A 19,171-nucleotide genomic window follows, 5' to 3' on the forward strand; every position below is an offset into this window, starting at 1 on the left:
GAATTCATTCATTCATTCACTAATTCCACAACTATGTGTTGGGCGTCTATCTTGTGCCTGGCAATGTTACAGGTGTTGGTAACACACTGGGAACAAAAGAGACCAAGCCCCTGCTACTCTGGTGAATGGCTGAATGAAGGCATGTATGAATGCAGAATGAATGAATGAATAAATGAATGAATGAAAGAAATGTTGCTTAGATCCTACCTTAACTTCACCCTTAATTAAGTTCTATCTTGGGGCACCTGGGTGGCTCAGTCGGTTGAGCGTCCGACTTCGGCTCAGGTCATGATCTCATAGTTCGTGGGTTCGAGCCCCATGTAGGGCTTTGTGCTGACTGACAGCTCAGAGCATGGAGCCTGTTTCAGATTCTGTATCTCCCTCTCTCGCTGACCTTCCCTGCTCACGCTGTCTCAGAAATAAAAACATTTAAAAAAAAATTAAGTTCTATCTTAAATTTAGCACAAATGGTTTCATGTCTCTTGGCATCTATCTTTAACTGTGCAGTCAGCTGTCAGTGGCTAGATGATGGCTTCACTTTTTTGTGCTCCTGCGACCTTGGCTAGCATTGTGTTGTCCAAGACAGCAACCCAGATGATTGAGAGTTTCCTTGACTCGAGAGTAGCCACTACTGGAGATCCTTGTATCAGATGGCGAAGCTTGGCCTTAGAGAAAGGAAACGACTCTGGGTCTGAGGACATGGTAGAGATTTTCCTTTTCATCATGATGATACATCCTTCCCTATCCTATCCACTGTCTTCCCCAAAGACTCCCAACTATATGCCTTTCCTCTTTGTCTTTATCGATTTAAGGAAATGTTCCTTGAATAACTATCCCATCACCCATCTAATCACCCAACATCCAGAGCACCTTCTCCACAGAATATTCTCAAAACCGCCATGTTCATCAATGAAAGGTCTTATTCATTTCACTTCTCCATTAGACCAGTGTTTCCCAAACCTCACTCACCGTTGTGATTTTGCCCTAAATGTGTCTCTCTCCTATCATTATTACTTTATATATTTCCTTAAATTTATCTATTTAAAAATTAAATGTTAAGTCAGCAAACTTTAAAAGCTCTTTGTATTAAATAAATTTTAAATTGCTACTATAAATTATACTACTATAGTGGGAAAAAAGTTTCATGAGTCATAAATAGAAGGTTAACTATAAAAATACATAACTATTAACAACAAAATGTTTATCTTTCATCAGTGGTATACACACCATATTTTAGGAAACACTGTATTAGACTATGTATTAGACTTCCAAGAGATGTTTTTCAAGGCTGGTGAGTTAAAACTACTGAGGCCTGGGCCCCACCCCCGGGGGCGGTGGTTTAATGTGTCTGTGCAGCTTGCATGTTGGCAGCTTTAAGTGCCCAGGTCATTCCGACATGCGGCCGCAATTGAGAAACTGCTCAAAACCAGCACCTCTGCACATGGGGCCCCAGGACCAGCGGGATCAGCTTCTTGGGGAACTCACGAGGAATGTAAATTTGGGGCCCCACTCGAGATGACTGGTCAGAAACTCAGCGGGTGGGGCACAGCAACCTGTTTTCTAGAAGACCTCCTGGTGGTTCTGCAACATACTACCGTCAGAATCGCTACCCTGAACCAGGTGACACTGGGCAAAGTCTCAGCCCTGGGACCTAGTTTGTGTCTATAAGGAGGGTTTGAGCTGCACGATCTTTCCTCTGGATTCTCCCGGGGCTTCTACTATCCCACTCCAGCTTTCTGCGCCACTGGAAGTGCATGCTACAGGCCCCAGAGTAGCAGTCCCCAAGTTGCCTAGTGGTCTGAAGGTGCGGAGGGACTCTCCCCCTTGCTGCAGAAGTTACCTCTCAGGGTGCCTGGGTGGCTCCAACAGTTAAGTGTTTGACTCTTGATTTTGGCTCAGGTCATGATCTCACAGTTTGTGGGATCGAGCCCTGTGTCAGGTCTGGGATGCTCCGTCTCTCTCTCTCTCTCTCTCTCTGCTCTTCCCCCCCTCCCCTGTGCATGCGCTCTCAAAATAAATAAACTTAAAAAAAAAAAAAAAAAAAGAAGTTACCTCTCTTTAAAGTCATCGGCACCCGCCTGGATATTCTCTGTCTGAAGCATGAGCCGGGCATTTTCCAAGACCGCCTCGCCCACCTAGAAAGATTGCACACATCAGAGGAGACAAGGTCGCTGGACCACCTTCCCTCACTTCTCACCATGATTCGCACTGGGCACAGAGGTTCTGGGAATAGAGCATTTTTCTTACAGTAAATATTTTTAGAGTTCAACTGTTTCTCTCCAAAGAAGTGGGGAGGAGATAAACCACAAAGCATAAAATTTGGATGTCTTTTAAGAGCCTTTAGAGTTGGATTTTTGGAGCTATAATATTACTCAAAGGCAGACTTGTTCACAGCCTCGTCATAATGCTGAGCTTTCAACTCTACCAGGGAAGCTTCTGGCTCCTTAAATGAAGTTTCACTGGTGTGACTTAGTGTCTCATAACATTTTCTGGTCATGGGTGCCTTTGAAAGGCTGATGAAATCTTTAGGTCAGTGCTGTCCACCACGTTCTGTGGTGATGGTGATATATGCACCGTCACGGTGGCCACATGAGGCTACTGAACACCCAAGATGTGGCAAGGATGACTGAGGAACTGAAAATTTCATTTCATTTAAATTTCATTTAACCTTAAATAGCCACTTGTGACCAATGGCCACTGTATTGGGCAACGTGGGTCTAGAATTTCATTCACCCTCAAAACATACATATGAACACAGATACACTGTGCATACAGTTTGGGGTTTCCTGGAGCCATGAAGAGAGGTTTTTCAAAACTGGCTCCCCAAACCCTATAGAGTCCCTCATAGGTGGGGGTTGGGGGCGGGGGGTAATTCTCTCCTTAACCTGAGAAACATATATATTATATATGTGGCTTCTCTATAATCTTCAGTTTGGGGGGTAAGAGGACAGTTACTTTAGAAGGATGCAAGTCACTGTTTTAAGCTGTTTTCAGTCCTTTTGTACTTGGATGTGAATGAGTTATAAGCTCTTCATTGAGCTGGGGGTCTTCCAGCACCAGAGGGCAGAGATGGCATGAACTGAGAAAGAAGTGGGAGGGGAGAGACCCTCATTTGCCTGTTCCCCAGGGTCCCCCAGGGCCGGGCTGGAGCCAAGAGAAGATCAGATTTGCTGGAGGGAAATTCAATGAAACAAGATAGCACATCCCCACAGGAGCAAGGCAGGACACAAATCACTACTCTCACTGTGGCTGGGCCTTGGCCCACCCCTGTCCTCTCTCCGTCCTAGCCCACTGTGTTGACTTGGCCCCTCCCCAGGGTCACCTCCTTGTTAACTGCTAGGTCCCCAAAGCCTGGCTCATGGTAGACATTTCATCAATACCTGCTGAATGAATGCATGCATGAATGAATGGTGCGACCAGAGGTGAGCCGCTCCCCTCCTTCCCCTGTCCCCAGATCTGGAGGTCATTCCTATTCCTCAGAAGCCCCCAGGGATTTTGTTTTTAGTTAGGTATGGTGGGGCCAACAGATCAGGAGACCTTGAAAAGATGACCTTGAAAAGATGTTACTCACAGTTCCCAAGGGGAGAGGCAGCCACACCAGGCAGGGCCATATGAAGAAGTAGAAGGTTTGGTCGCAAAAGGATGAAGGGAAAGTGCAGGCAAAGCGTTTATTATGGTTTTCATGGGAAGGAATGGGTGAGGCAAGGTAAGTAGCTGAGCAGGTTTAGAATTGGGTAGTTTGAATCATTTCAGCGATCTCTGGGCCCCTGGGATGGTCCCCAGCCACCTGGCATGACTAGGACAGAGGAATATTGCCTCCCGGAGTGTGAGCACAGGAAAGAGAAGGCAGGTTGGGTATGGACCCAGATTGGCTGGTTTGCATATCAAAAGCATGTTCTGCAAGTGGCTTATTATCTCTAAGATTAGCTAGCTCTGTGAGAGGCTAATAGTGAGGCCCTAGATGCCAGAGCACCAAGAATACAGGGAAAAAGAAAACACAGTTAATATTGTTGAATATAATACATCTAAAGGGCTATGGCTGTGTGAGGCCTCCCTGAGGACTGGCTTTGGCTGGTCTGGCTCAGCCCTCTCTTCAAGCTCCTGCACACAGTTGTGACCCTCACGTTCAGGAGCCCCCTTTCCAGACTTTGGATGACACTTTGCAGATGTCAAACTTGAAGCCAAAGGCAGTCATGCTGCTGAACTTCTCGAGATGACGCTGAGCACACATCCCACTCTAGGCCAGGACATCAAATCACAACTGGGGTCTAGACTGCTGGCCCCACAACTATGGATGTTAGAGAAGGCGGCTTTATGGTCTCTTTAGACAAGGTAGCCATGCGGGGGCAGCTGTAGGCAGATGTGGGACCTGGACCTTATGAAATTTGGGAGATTGCCTTTAAGAAAAAGAATAGCACTGCTAGGAATTTACCCAAGGGATACAGGAGTGCTGAGGCATAGGAGCACATGTACCCCAATGTTCATAGCAGCACTCTCCACAGTAGCCAAAACATGGAAAGAGCCTAAGTGTCCATCAACGGACGAATGGATCAAGAAGATGTGGTTTATCTATACCATGGAATACTACATGGCAGTGAGAAACAATGAAATCTGGCCATGTGTAGCAACATGGATGCACCTTGAGGCTGTTATGCTGAGCAAAATAAGTCAGGCAGAGAAGGACAAATATCATATGTTTGCACATATAGAAGGATTAGGAGGAACTTAACGGAGAACCATGGGTGAGAAGAAGGGGAAAAATAGTTGGGGACAGGGAGGGAGGCAAACCATGAGAGACTTTTGAATGCCAAGAACAAACTGAGGGCAGATAGGGTGGGGGGAGGGGAAAGGGGAGATGGGCATGGAGGAAGGCACTTGTGGGGATGAGCACTGGGTGTTATATGGAAGCCAACTTGACAATAAACTATTATAAAAAAAGGAAAAGAAAAAAATAAAAACTAATACAAAGGATTGTGCGTGAGTGAGGGACCCTGAAGCTTAAATTCTTAAAATTCTTCACCTTGGGGGGCACTTGGGTGGCTCAGTCGGTTAAACATCTGACTTTAGCTCAGGTCATGATCTCATGGTATGTGAGTTCGAACCCCTTGTCGGGCTCTGTGTTGACTGCTCATAGCCTGGAGCCTGCTTCAGATTCTGTGTCTCCCTCTCTCTCTGCCCCTCTCTCGTGTGTGTGCTCTGTCTCTCTCTCTCTCAAGAATAAATAAATATTAAAAAAAAATTTTCTTTAAATTCAGTTTTAAAAAAATTATTCACTTTGGTACAGCTTAATTTTGTCTGTTTGTTTCTGCTTTTTAAATTTGGGCCCTGGGGTTTGGCAGAAAAAGTACACACCAAGCAACAGTCTGGAGCCTATGTTGGAAATGCGTATTTAGAGTCCTATGATGCAGGACAAACAGAAAGATGGTGGAAAATGCAATCACCCAAGTCCTGCCATTCAGGGTAAGCACCGCCGGCATCTGTGTATGTTGTATTTCCTTCCAGCCTTTGCTTTGCCCAGCTGCAAGAGTAGCCGGTGCTTGCGTCTGTAACACTCCACTAGTTGATAGCAAGCGCTTTGTGCATCAGCGGTGGCAGGGAGCCAGCCATGAAGGCGTCTGGTAGGAAATGCCAGCTGCTCCATGATGGGCCGAGGTGAGGGGTCGGCCGCTCAGTGGCCCTCCTTCTCAGTTGGGGTTGACAGGGACAGGAGCGCTTCCTGGGGTAAACTGGACAGCAGATGGGGTAGTTCCGTCCAAATGTCTGTTCTAGGCAGCTCGTGTGGCACTGGGCTCAGGGAAGCTGGAGGCCTTCCTGCTCTAGCTGTTGTTTAGTGACAATCAGGGGCTTATTTGAGCCTCAAGCAGAGGCTAATTATAGGTCCTGACTTGCCAAAACACAGTTGCTGTCCATGCTTCCCCATCTCCTTCACAGAAGGCTCTTAAAATAAACTGCCAGCCCCCAGCTCAGCCATCGAGCCCTTCACTGTTCTCTTGTGGGCCCCTCAGCCTAGCAGAGGGGCGTCCTGTCTGGAGTTCATGGTGGCACAGCCCCCTCCACTGTAGAAAGGGCCGGTCAGGCAGCATGAGGAGGGCTGGGACCTTAGCCGAGGTTTAGCGCGGGCTGAGGATGACGATGATATCCAAGGTCCAGAGTAAAGCACGGAGCCTGCTGGGGCACAGACTCTTTGTCTCCCCAGCTGGGAAAGCGTCGTGAAGTCCTCCCCAGGGCTGAGGATGGGAACTGCAGAGGGAGGCCATGCCCTGACCACCTACGGGTGTGCCCGGCCCACATGCTGGGGCTGGCTCATCCTGGCTCCCCGGGGCAGGCTGGTCAATACCTCAGAGTTTTGGGACCCCATGGTTAAACACAGCCATCGTGAACACTTTAATTATATGAGCTTACAATTAAATAAATTACATGAAAAACACCGTTAATAAGTGCTCAAAATACAAAGGTCATACATAATTACTCATCACTTCCTATGTTTGGCTGTCATCCCTGCTCGTGAGGTTATTTCCCTCTGTCGTATCTGCACAGTGGGAACACTGGATAAGGTAGGCTTCCTGCATCTCTTCTCAAGCCTGCATTCAGTGACAGCATGTTGGTCGCTTCATATCAGTTGTGGTAAGAGTATTTACACCAGGGAAATTGTCAAACAGTAAAGTGGAGCCTCTTATTTATGGAAAGCTGATTGTCACACAGATACTAGCTCGGTGGCTGGGCCGCACATGCTACTGAGTCCTTAACACTCATGACTTCACTAAATGCTCCTGATATTCAGCCCCGATAGCAATACACCTATTTTACGGAGGAGGGTACCAAGGCCATATGGAAATTGCCCCAAATCACGCGGATGGAGCAAGGTGGAGCCAGAACGCCAAGCCAGGTCAATGCGACTCCAAAGAGTGCATATTTTGTCATAAGCTTTGGAAACTAAAGGGCTCATCAGAGTCAAGAGAGAGGCTCATTTTGAAGGACTGTCTTCTGTCTTTTTCCTGTAATGGAACAGCCAGGAATCGTGGTTCCCGTTTGGGCTGCATCACGGAGAGAAAGGGATATCTTCCTGATGCCCACTGGCGTGAGGCAGCTCACCAAATCAAACCAGACCAAACCACCTTCCACGTCAGTCTCCTGAACTTGCATCTCTGATCCCCGTAAGCTGAGTGGAGCTGAGCAGACCAGGGGAACCAACTTGGAAGGCCTGGAGAAATTCTGCAGAGCGAGCACTTTGCTGTCAGACCTTGCAGTAGAAATGTCTCTGCATTTAAAATGGAGGGAAATGCACATTGCACATTTGCTATCTGGTCCTCTCAGATTTATGCTTGAGGTGGATGAAAATTCACTTCACCTATCGGGTCGTCTTTTCTTTCCAGGAGCGAAGGGAATACAAATATCAAATAGGAATATGTAGTCACAGGGCTGAGGCTGTGAGTACAAGCGTACTTGCTCATAACCCTGGAATGACTCCTGCCCTCTTTTCTAATGGGAAGAAAGTCAGAACCAAGGTACGTGTTGCACTGGAAGGTGAACCGAAAGGGTGGGCGGCTGGCAGCTCGCATGTGGTGTGCTGGGAAGGCCAGAGGGGATGACATTGCCTCCTCCTCTCCCTCCTTCTGCCCAGAGCTGACTCCTACCATCAGCATGTGAGTATCGTTCCCTCTGTGCAACACGATTTAACACCAGGTCTCCTGGTAAAAAAAGACACTGAGGGGCGCCTGGGTGCCTCAGTCGGTTGAGCATCTGACTCTTGATTTCAGCTCAGGTCATGATCTCACTCTTTGTGAGGTGGAGCCCTGCATCGGGCTCTGCTCTGACAGTGCAGAGCCTATATGGGATTCTCTCTCTCTCTCTTTCTCTCTCTCTGCCCCTCCCCTGTTCACTCTCTCTCTCTCTCAAAATAAACTTTTTTTTTTTTTTAAAGAGACACTGATTTTCATAGCAGCATCAGTGAGAATTGGGTGTGAGGTCAGGTGGTCTTGAGGCACTAGGATTCAGGATTTGGAAGTCTGGCTGGAGTGAGAAACAAAAGACACCTTCGAAGCATACAGTTCAGTGGAGAGCAGTGGGGCTGAGTACCAAGGGGACAGGCAGCCGGAAGTCAAGTAAGGCACAGGCTTTGTTCTGAGAAGGGTGGCGCAGGGAGGGGCAAGGGTGGGCTCACTACTGGCCCATGTCACTTTGGCGTGGCGTGCAGCTCCCTTAGGTACCTCCCTGGAACGGTCTTCCTCTCGCCTCTGCGTGGAGGATTCCTTAGCACACTTTATACAGGTGGTTCTCAAAGTGTGGTCCCCCGACCAGCAGCATCAGCACCACCTGAAACTTTTGGGAAATGTAGACTCTCAGACCCTACCTCAGACGTCTGAGTCAGTCTCTGGAGGGCGGCCTGATGATCTGTGTTTGAAAAGCTTTCCAGGGTCTCACAGTGCACACTTGGCTTGGAGAACAGCAGGTGTGCACAGACCTTCCTCCAGTCCTGCTCATGCTGCCTCCCAGACCGCTCCTGGCACTCCTCCGTGTCCTTGTCCGTGTCGTTGCGTAAACCCAGGGCACCCCGTTTTACCACCTCACACCCTGAGGCCTTGCTGCCTGAGAAACCTTCCCCTACATTAATGCTTGGTTCAAACATGCCTCCCTCTGCAAAGCTTTTTAATTTATCTACTCATTCTTGCCTTCATTTCTTCAGCACACAATTATTCTTTCCTCTGTGCCAGCCTGTGTTGATTGTAGGGGAATCGGCAGCCACTGTAGGGGATGCCATTAGAAAGGCAGGCAAAGGGGGCGCCTGGGTGGCTTAGTCGGTTAAGCGTCTGACTTTCGCTTAGGTCATGATCTCGCGGTTCGTGGGTTCGAGCCCCGCGTCGGGCTCTGTGCTGACTGCCAGCTCAGAGCCTGGAGCCTGTTTCAGTCTGTGACTCCCTCTCTCTCTGACCCTCCCCTGCTCACGCTGTCTCTCTCTCTCTCCCCTAGAAAAGAAAAAAACATAAAAAAAAAAAAAAAAAAAAGAAAGGTAGGCAAAGGCCAGACATGGAGTGAAGGCCTTGGGAGCAAAGGAAGGGAGGCGGAATTTGTTGGGTATCCAGTGAAAGGTTTTGAGCAGGGCAGAGGTGTGATCTGTGCAGTAAGTGGGTCCCCTGAATTCTGAGGGAAGTGGAGTTTGTAGGAGGCTCACACTGAGGGCTCAGCTAGGATGCTCTGTGAAAGCCCAAGGGAGATGATGGTGGCTTTGACTAGGGTGGTCATCGAGGCCTTGAAGAGAAACAGACTTACCTTGTGGATGGAACAGATGGGTTTTGGTGATGGAGCAGTGATGGAAAGAGGGAAAGAAAGTAATTGAGGATGACTTCTAAGTTTTAGCCTGGGCTACTGGGTGCATGGTGCCTTTGATGACCCTTTTCCTCCCTCCTTAGATCAATCATGCCTCAGAGCCACACCCTGATCTGTGCACCACACCTAGCAAACAATGACATCAGTCATGGACCCACCTCCTCCACTCACCAGCTTGGGCTAGTTGCTCGGACAATTCTAAGATTCAGTCTCCTCGTCCATAAAATGAGGACAATATTACCCCCTACCTCCTAGGGAAGATGTGAGAATTAAATGAACCACAGAAGGTAAAGCACTTGGCTGACTGCCTGGCATAGAGTAGGCATCCCATGCATGGCTGCCATTATTATCACTGTTACGTGTCTTAGGACAGAGCATTTGGCCAATGACTGGTGAATGGATCTGATCGGTGTGTGCAGCCTGGCACTGTTCCTGCTCCTCTGAGCTGGCAGTTGAGTGAAGACTTCCATCTAGTGGCTTTTTTTTCTTTCTTTCAGTTTTTCCTGTCCAGAGTCATTTGAAAAGAGCCCTGGTCACTGGTACTATGATGATGAGGAACTTATCCCTTCTTATTGCTGTATCCCTGGCTGTGGGCATGGTTACTAAAATAAATGATGCTGCTGGTGGCAAGGGAGGAATTTGACCCTCATTGTGTTTTAAAAAGGCAAGGACAAGCAGCATTTTTAGAAGGGTTATCATTTGGGCCCAAGGGGACAATTAATGCTTTATTAGAAGTTAAAGATATTGGCATCCCAGCAACTAGAGCTGCAGGTGCGGGGAGGAGGGGGGCAAGACTGGGCCCCTGGGAAATGAGACTTGGCTGGTGCAGTGGCAGGGTAGATGAGTCCCTGGAAACACTTTACACATTCTTTGACTTTCAGGTTTAGGATGAGTGCTCAGCATGACATGTTCTAGCAATAAATGAACAGGAAGTCATGATCTGTCCCTAGTACCCCACTGAAATTGTGTCTTCACTGTGATGAAGACCACCATGCCACCAAGCCCAACAGATGCTTCTCTGCACTCATCTACACCTGCAAGCGACTTTGTCATGGAAGATGTACTTTAGTCTCTTGGCTGCCATGACACAGCTCTTCTCCCACGCTGCCTCCTACATCACTGGCCATTCTTGCTCAGTCTCCTTCACTAGGTCTTTCTCCCTCATCTGATCTCTGCATGCTGGAGTTTCCCAGTCTGGATCATGGGACTCGTTCTTTTGTCCCTCAGGGATCTGGTACAGTAGGTATCGGGTGAATGAATGAGTCCAGCAATAGTGCTGCCTCTCTATGGAGAACCAAGGCAGGGAAGATGAGGTTTCTACCTGGCTCCAACCTGAGATCACCTCCCTCATCTCCCTCTCCCTCACCTCCCAGGTAAGAACTCCATCGATCCCCTGCATTGATGTGCTCCAGTTCCTTCCTGCCACTGCCCAGCCTGGGTTCAAAACTGAGTCATCTTTGGTGGTTTTACCTCATCATTGCTACCCAGGGCTGGACCATACAAAGTCCAAACACATGGAGTTAAGATTGCAGCTGCAAGTGCAGTTAGGGAGTATGCCAAAATGTCATAGAGAAGTTGAACCTTCTCCAGCATAGTTCACCCCTGAGTGCAGTCACAGCAGGTGGAGATCTGGAGCGGATCAGGGATACTTGAGGCTAAGGTTGGTTCTTACTTCGGGAGGCCAGGACAGTGGATATTTCTGAGTCTGCACTGCAGATAAAAGTTGACCTCATCATCAGACTGTGCTCTGTCTGAAGAAAGAACATTATTGTAGAAGGGGTCAGATGAGCCTGGGGTGAGAGGCCAGAACTGGTGGGTGTTGTTATGAACCATTTTGGGGCAATCAGGAACACTCTGGTGCCCTCTGTCTTGATGAGTACATACCTCCTTAGGCCTCACCTTCCCCGGAAACCTCTCTACCCCTCCCAGGACTGGTTCTGAGCTTACCTAGCATCCTGCCTCCAGCTCCCTGGAAAACAGGAGAGCTCTGTTTGGACAGCAGCCACCAGTGCTGGCCACCAAAGAGTAGCTACCACTGTGTCAATGTCCGCCTGGTCCTGGGTGTCTGTATCAGAAAGCCTGTCCTTCAGGGCCTAATTTTCTACAGATGTTCTAACAAAATCTGAGTTTTGAGTGCCAGGCACATCAAGATACAGTGACCCTGGGAGGCTCTGTCTGGGCAGCCAGCTGATTGGTCTCTTTCTCTCTCTCTCTCTGTCTTCTAGATATAGAGTGAATGCTTTCTAATCTTCCATTCCCTTTTTTACTGCAATGAGCTTACTACGATGCAAATTTGAACTCACATTTATGCTCTTGAATAAACCCTCACAACTTGGGCCTTGCTCTGTAGTTAGTTTCTTTCTTTTTCACTCTCCTGCTGTGAACTGAGCTATTTTTTCTAAACAGACTCAGGCCTTTCCAGCTTTCAGAACCTCGGCTCATGCTGCTGCCTCTGTATGTCATGACCTAACCATGCCACCCAGCCTCCATGCTTTCCTTCTCTGCCAGGTAAACTCCTAGCCATCCTTCAAAACCCCGGCTCAGGTGCACTGGACAGCCTCTGTCCTCCCTAGGCCCCCGCGGGCATATCTCTTTCACTGCAGTTGTCGCACTGTATTTTATTCTGACTTTTTTCTCTTTCTCTACCGCTGACCTGTGTGTCCCTGGGACGGGGACAGTCTCCCATCTCTGCCTCCTCAGCACCCAGCTCAGTCCCTGGCACAAGGACACTAAGTATTTGTTAACTCAGTAGGTGAGGTAAGCTAGCTGAGGAATGCAAAATAACGCAAACATATAAGGCAAAATGTAATGAGATGCATAGAATTTAGTGTAAGATATCTGAGCACTCAAAACTTAGAGCCAAACTTCATAAAACCCGATATAAAAGCAAAGCAAATCCCAACATTTTTAAAGCACTTACAACGTTTTATGCCACGATAAGCCCTTCACAGCCAATGAACCCCACACCAGTAGACACAAAAAATGGGTGCATGTTTATTACAGGAGAGGACAGAGACCCAGAGAGTTGCCCACAGCACCACGCAGCCCTGCTGAATTCAGTCCGTGTCTCCTAGACTCCACAACCCATGCTCTCTTTTACCCCCTTCAAAAGGCACCTTTTATTATGGGGAATTTCAGCTAGGTAAAACTACATATAACAGTGGAGAGAGACGAGAATGATGGCCCCCTGACTCCCCACTTCAACAACTAAAATCTCATGGCTACTTTTTTTAAAAAATTTTTTTCAATTTTTTTTTTTTTTTTCTGAGAGAGAGAGAGAAGCAGAGCAAGCAGGGGAGGGTCAGAGAGAGAGGGAGACGTAGAATCTGAAGCAGGCTCCAGGCTCTGAGCTAGCTGTCAGCACAGAGCCCAACGCAGGGCTCAAACCCACGAACTGTGAGATCATGACCTGAGCTGAAGTCGGACGCTCAACCAACTGAACCACGCAGTCACCCCTGATGGCTACTTTTCAAAATCTCTATTCCTGCAAAGCCCTACTCCAGTCTGAGGTTATTACACGTATATCACTTCATCTATAAATCTTGCAGGAGTCCTCCATGTTGTACTTCTTGCATTTTAACTTAAAAGGTATCAGAGTAACATGTACACTAACAAATGAAACAAAACTGAAAAGAAATGCTGGTAAAGGAAAGCATTCCCTGCCCCACGTCTTCTCGTCCGTCCCAGAGCCCTATTCCCCAGCAGCTCCTGCTTTACATTTGTCCAGAACTTGCCCCATATTTCTACAAGTTTTGGACTGTTTGAATTATCAGCCATAGACGTCATTTACTGACTTCCCAGCTGACAAATGAAGATTTAGCTCACTCACACTCCACCGCCCTTTTCCTATACTTGTTGACCATCTCGGTAACTTTAAGTAACGAAGCTCGATTTCTCACTGTGTCAGTTACGGAGTTTCTCTTTCACACACTTGTGCTCTCTTGTAATCACAGGTGTTTTATCTTCCAAGGTCAAAGGGAAGACACAAAACCAGCTTAATTACTAACCTACTTTACTGATGCCTGTGTGAAATATAGGTCCTTTCTGCTAGGAATTATGATGTAGGTGCACCTGTCAGAAGCTATGGGCAGATGGCCAAATTGCTTTCTTTCCCAAAGAGCATCCTCGGACCTGCAGAAAAATGTCAGCGACTTATGTTTCACGGTGCTGCATAAGCCCCCCCCCCCCGCAACGCAGCCACCTTGCCTTACCACCATGCTTGAGTCTGACATTAGGTGGCTCCATTTCTTCTCTTGTGAGATGGGGCCACTTTATCTTGATAGTACCAGGCACACAGTAATCCCTTAATGGATGTTTGTTAAATGAATAAGTGATATATGTTTAAAGAGGCAAATGTATGAAATAATGAGAAACCGATTTGCAAGCTGCAGACTGGCATACCTGTGGGAGGGGAGGGTGTGGAGAAACTGGAGGTCGGTGTCACATGCCGTTTTAGAATGTAAGTTCATGTAGCCACTTTGGGGAGCCATTTGGCAACACCATATAAAAGCTGATGGTGGGCACGGCCTACTCTGCTCCTACGTACTGGCCTGGAGCAGGGTCCGAAACTCTGTCCATAAAAGGGCAGACAGGAACTATTGCAGGCTACGTGGGCCCACAGCTTTTGTTGCAACTACACCACCCTGCGCTTGTAGGATGAAAGCGGAGGTGGGCAATTAGTACATGAGTGGATGTGACTGTGTTCCAATCAGACTTTATTTGTAAAAGCAGGTACCTGTTTGGATTCGGCCTATCTAAAGTCTGCTCACCTTTGACCGAGGGAAGCTCTCCTGTGTGTATTAAAAGGTTTATTCCCTCTCCTGTTTGTGACAGAGAATACTGGAAGCAACCTACATCTATCAATAGAAAAATTCATAAACTATGGTACATATACAATGGAATGCTACCATTATCAACATGGATAAATCTCAAACACAAAATGAGAAGCAAGTTGCAGAAAAAAATATTACAGGGTGATTAATTTTATGTGTCAACTGGCCACAGTGGTCAGATTTGGTCAACCGTTATTCTAGATGTTTCTGTGAGGGTGTTTTTGGATGAGATTAGCATGTAAATCAGTGGCCTCTGAAAAGAGTGGATATTCCTCTGTAAGGGAGGGGGCGGCTGGGGCAGCTGGCCTCATCCAATGGGTTGAAAGCCTTAAATGAAGAAAGATCGAGTGCTCCCCTGCCCCAGAGAAGGAATTCTGCCACCAGATGGTCTTTGGACTTGAACAGGAACATTAGTTTTTTCCTGGGTCTCCAACCCCCTGACCCCTTAATCTGGGACATGTAGACTCCATTCTTCTGTGAGCAAATTCCTTACAATAAATCTCTTTCTCTACAAACATCCCATTGGGTCTGTTTCTCTGGATAACCCTAATGCACAGTGTGATACAACTTAACATCGAGTTTAAAATCATGTAAAAATAATCCTATAAAGGGTTTATTATACATATATAGTAAAACTGGAAGAACGTTGGTGGGAGTGATCGAAAGCCAAATTTAGAGCAGTGCAGGCCTCCGGGGAGGGGAATGGAACCAGGACAGAACACAAATGAGATTCCCGTTGAAATCTTTGATTTCCTGTTTAAATATAAAAGGTCTGTAGCAAATAACATGGAGGTTGACAATTCTGGATGGTGAGCACCCGTTTTCATACACCTGAAATATTTCATAGTTAAGAAAAGAACGAGAGAACTAGGAAAAGAAATCTAGCACAGTGAACAGAATGTGCTAGACTCCTAATGTGCAGAGGGAGACTGGCTGGAGAAGGCAGGTCAGAGATGGGTACCCGGTGATGGTGACACGGTGGAGAGGAGAGAGGAGCCTCCAGAGGTCCAGAAAAGGCCTCCAGTGAAGATGGAGTGAGATTCGTTGTGGACTCAGGTCTGGAGGCCAGCAGAGCAGGACAGGAGGTGTGGGGATGAGGGGAACCGAGAGTGTGGGGGAGGCAGTGCGCAGGTGGCAGCGGAGGTGTGGGTGGGCCAGGGTCACCGTCACAGTCACTGGAGCGACCCTTCGTATTTACTCTAAGGGGGCCCTTTAGAAACGGTTATCTCAGACTTCCTTCTGACAAGATTTGTTTCCTGTGCGCGGGCAGAGTCAAGGGGTGGGTGTTCTCACTGGGGACTTGCTGAGGCTTAAAGTAAAGGAGGAGCTCTTCTTGCCTATCCAGGAGTGGCTGCTGGGGCCGACAGTCAGTGCTCAGCCCAGGGGGGGAGGGGGGCGGTTTCCAAACCACCTTTGCATGCCTCCCTCCGGTTCCGCTGCTTTCCCTTCCCACAGCCTGCACCTGGGCTCTGTTCAGAGCGGTGCGCTCAGGCCACCGGAGCCCGCTTTGCAGTTCCCCTGGACTAACTGGCGCCCTGGGAATGATGGACAGGTGTGGGGTGGGAAAGCCAGGGGTCGGGGCAGCTCTGAGGTGGAACTTCCCTCCCGAGTTTCCCGAAGGGCCAGGCTGAAGCCGAGACCTGGCCAGAGGTGGTTCTTTTGCTGACCCTCCCTTACTGGTCTCTCCTGGGAGCGCCTCCAGAGTGCGTCCCCCGCTAAAGGATCCCGGACTTGGGCTCTGCTTCTTGGGAATCCGTCTGGGCCAGGTGTGCTTCTCAGCCTCCTGCTCTGCATCCCAGAAACCCTCTGGGGTACTGACGCCTTAAGCCCTGGCTGTCTCAGTGGAGCTGGGGACATAGGTCTGGAACCAAACTGCCCAAACTCAACATCTTGTCTCCATCACTGCTTAGATGTGTGATCTTGGAAAAAGTTATTTAACTGCTCTGTACCTCAGTTTCCTCATCTTCAAAAAGGGGTCATAAAAGTATTGGCCTCATAGGGTTGTGGTGAGGTTGAATGAGTTAAGATATACAAGAATCTCAGAACAAATTCTGGCATATATAGTAGGTGCCCAATAAATGTTAGCTGTGTTAATTAATCTCCACTGGAGATTAATATGGCATTTAAATGGCACTATTTAAATAGGGTTTCTTTCTTCCCCATTCTTGTTTAAGGCATGTGCCTGCAGGAGATATGGAGTGTGGGAGCAAGAGGTGAAGAGCTAAGCTGTGGGCTGCCTCCCACATGGGGGGTGAGGGGAGGGGCTCTGCAGAATTCTCTGCCATCTGCTTCCGGGAGACCTGAAGTCAGAAATTCCATGACACAGTCTTCGAATGCAAAAGGCTCATGGAGATCATGAAAGATGAAGACCTGAGGCACAGAAGTGTGTGATGGCTGAGCCCAGGCCCTGGGCAGGTCCTTTGCCCTTTCGAGTGCGGCAGTGAGAACTCGTAGGAAGACCGTGGGCTGTGACTGGAGAGACAGGGCTTCAAACCCTGACTTTGTTACTTGGGGATTGTGGTACTCTATCTGTAGACTATCTGTAGACTGGGGAAAAGCAAACTTGCTCCCCAGGGTTTCAAGATGATGAGAAAAAACGTATGCGGGGGTGCCTGGGTGGCTCAGTCAGTTGAGTGTCAGACTCTTTATTTTGGCCCTAGTCATGATCTCATGGTTAAGTAAGATGGAGCTCCTCACTGGGCTCTATGCTGACTGTGGAACCTGCTTGGGATTCTCTCTCTCCACCCCTCCCCTGCTCCCATGCTCAAGCACACACTTTCTCTCAAAATAAATAACTAAACTTAAAAAAAAAAAAATGTACGTGTAGCAACACAATGTTAACTCATCTGAGCTGAGACTGGGAAGTCCCTGTGCTCCTCTAATGGTCCCCAAAGGTGCACCCATCCTGGGCACAGAGGTGGAGCCTGTGACAGGCACATTGGCCTGGGCTCATTGGAGAGGGGTCCTGCCCAGGAGGGCAGCCTGCAAGGGAGACAGGCTGCTAGGGGCCATCAGCTGAAGAAGGGGCTTCTGCTTGTGGTTGGTCCAGCAGGGGAGTCTTTGAAGAACCCAGAAAAGTGTCCCCCCAGTGAGAGAATCTGGTGTAAACTTTAGTCAGACCCAGACACTGTGAAGTGACCTCACAACAGTATATCTCATGGAAGAACTCTCCAGCCCTCTCTCCCTCTCCTTTCTTCCTGCTTACACTTTGGTCAGGTTGAAACAGCAGTGGGGTGTGAGGGTAGAACTTCCAGCAAGAGGCACTGGGCCCTATCTGGAGGGACGGAGAGAAACAAGGGTCCACATGTTGAATAATATACTGACTAGACATTCTATTTACTGACTTGGGACTGTGTATTGTGATTTAAAATGAGCTTGGAATTTTTAGGTACTGACAAGTGATCAGAAAAGTCTTGAGACTACCCATGTTTTCAACCAGAGGAGGCAGAAGACCATATTTACCTCCCAATGAACCGGGAGAGGCGCCTCTCAAACCAAAGCTGCTTTATAACGATGCCTCATGAGTCCTTCCTGTTCAGTGTACAGTTGACATCCATCATGCAGGGCTTGGCACGTAGCAGGTGCTGCTCAGCAATGTGTGGATTTATTTACTAATCATACCTCTTAGACCTTCAGGTCCGTCTGAGAATTTTGACTCTTTAATAATATCTGAATTCCCATGGTTCCTGGTACACAGTAGACCCACATTCAATGCCTGATGAATGAACATAACAAAACTGAATCTGGGCCAGCCCCACAGCAGCTACTGTGACAAATGTTACACTGTCAAGACTGCCTGTGAGGAGGGAGGCAGGGCCAACGCATGCCAACATCACTAAAGATTCCGTACTTACAAGTGACACTAATTACACCCACCGACTGGGAATCTGCAGCCGAATCTATGACACTGACAAAGCCTTTTTCAACTCACATTATTCTCCTTAAATTTTAAAAGGGTCGGGGCCATGGTGGCAGGTGTAATTATCTCCCTCTTTTTGCAGAATAAGGAGGCTGCAGATGGGAGAGATTAGGGACCTGGGTGAAGCCTTTGGTGAGCCGAGACTAGGGGTACTCAGGACCCCGGGCTCCAAACTCAAGCTCTGACCTAAAACCCAAAGGCACAGAAAATGCAACTGAAAGAGAAAAGGAGCAGGGGTGGAGAGTGGGGGGAGGGGGGGTCGTTTCTCCATCATAAATGGAAGCAGGAGAGAATACGAACAGACTTGCTGGCTAATATATGCAAAGTGTCAGGGCAAAATGAAATTTCATGGTTGGTTTATAATCCTCAGGAAATTGGGAGCCATTGTGGAAATTCTGACATAAACACAGAGACTGCCGGACAGCATGGACCGCGTGGCTGGCCTTTCACATCAGGGTGGCATCGGCAGTGAAGGGATGATTATAGGCGTCCAAAACTTAACACAAATGACATTTTGCAGCTGGGCGACTAGGTATGCAAGACAGTGCTCAGAGCAGCTAGAAGATGGCCCCGCCTGCCACGGGGTCGGGGTCAGAGGCAGCTGTCTGGGATTCCCCCATCTCCGGGGGGCTCCCCTGCCAGTTGGAGAAACCTGGAGTATATTCTGGCAGATGTGGGGAGCTAAGTAAACTGCTGCTTCACCACTGGTGGGGCACAGGCCACCACCTGACCCTCAGAAATGAAGGAGGTGGCCAACATGTACAGACTGTTCCTGGTCCTGGTCAGTCAGTCGGCTGAGCCACAAAGGGTCCTTTAGGTACTTCTTCCCTTTAGGCTTTGCACTCCTCAGGACAATGAGGGGCAGTGACAGACCAGTGTATGGCTGGAGGCTTGGGAGATCAGAGAATTCCACCCTCTTGTTTTACAGCTGAGCTTCAGAGCAAAAGGGATTGCTGCAGAGCAGAGCTAGTTAGCCGTCAGAAATGAAGACGGACTAGGGGTCAGTGGTACTTGGTGTCTTCATGTCCCTGAAGGGGGTGGAGAAGGTGACCACCGGCTCACCAGAGTTAGCGGAGGGAATGTGGCCTGTCCCCTG

General features: G+C 48.4%; 1 protein-coding gene across 1 annotated transcript in view; it reads right to left on the reverse strand.

Moving 5' to 3' along the window:
• BFSP2 (beaded filament structural protein 2) overlaps positions 1-19,171 on the reverse strand; it is a 64,227-nt gene that overhangs the window by 26,387 nt on the left and 18,669 nt on the right. Inside the window, exon 2 of the mRNA XM_039243873.1 lies at positions 2,053-2,135. Within this exon, the coding sequence (XP_039099804.1) occupies positions 2,053-2,135 (83 nt within the window). The remainder of the gene's footprint in view (positions 1-2,052; positions 2,136-19,171) is intronic.

Source organism: Hyaena hyaena, unplaced genomic scaffold (assembly GCF_003009895.1).
Source record: "Hyaena hyaena isolate Hyena2069 unplaced genomic scaffold, ASM300989v1 scaffold_234, whole genome shotgun sequence".
Lineage (NCBI taxonomy): Eukaryota > Metazoa > Chordata > Mammalia > Carnivora > Hyaenidae > Hyaena > Hyaena hyaena.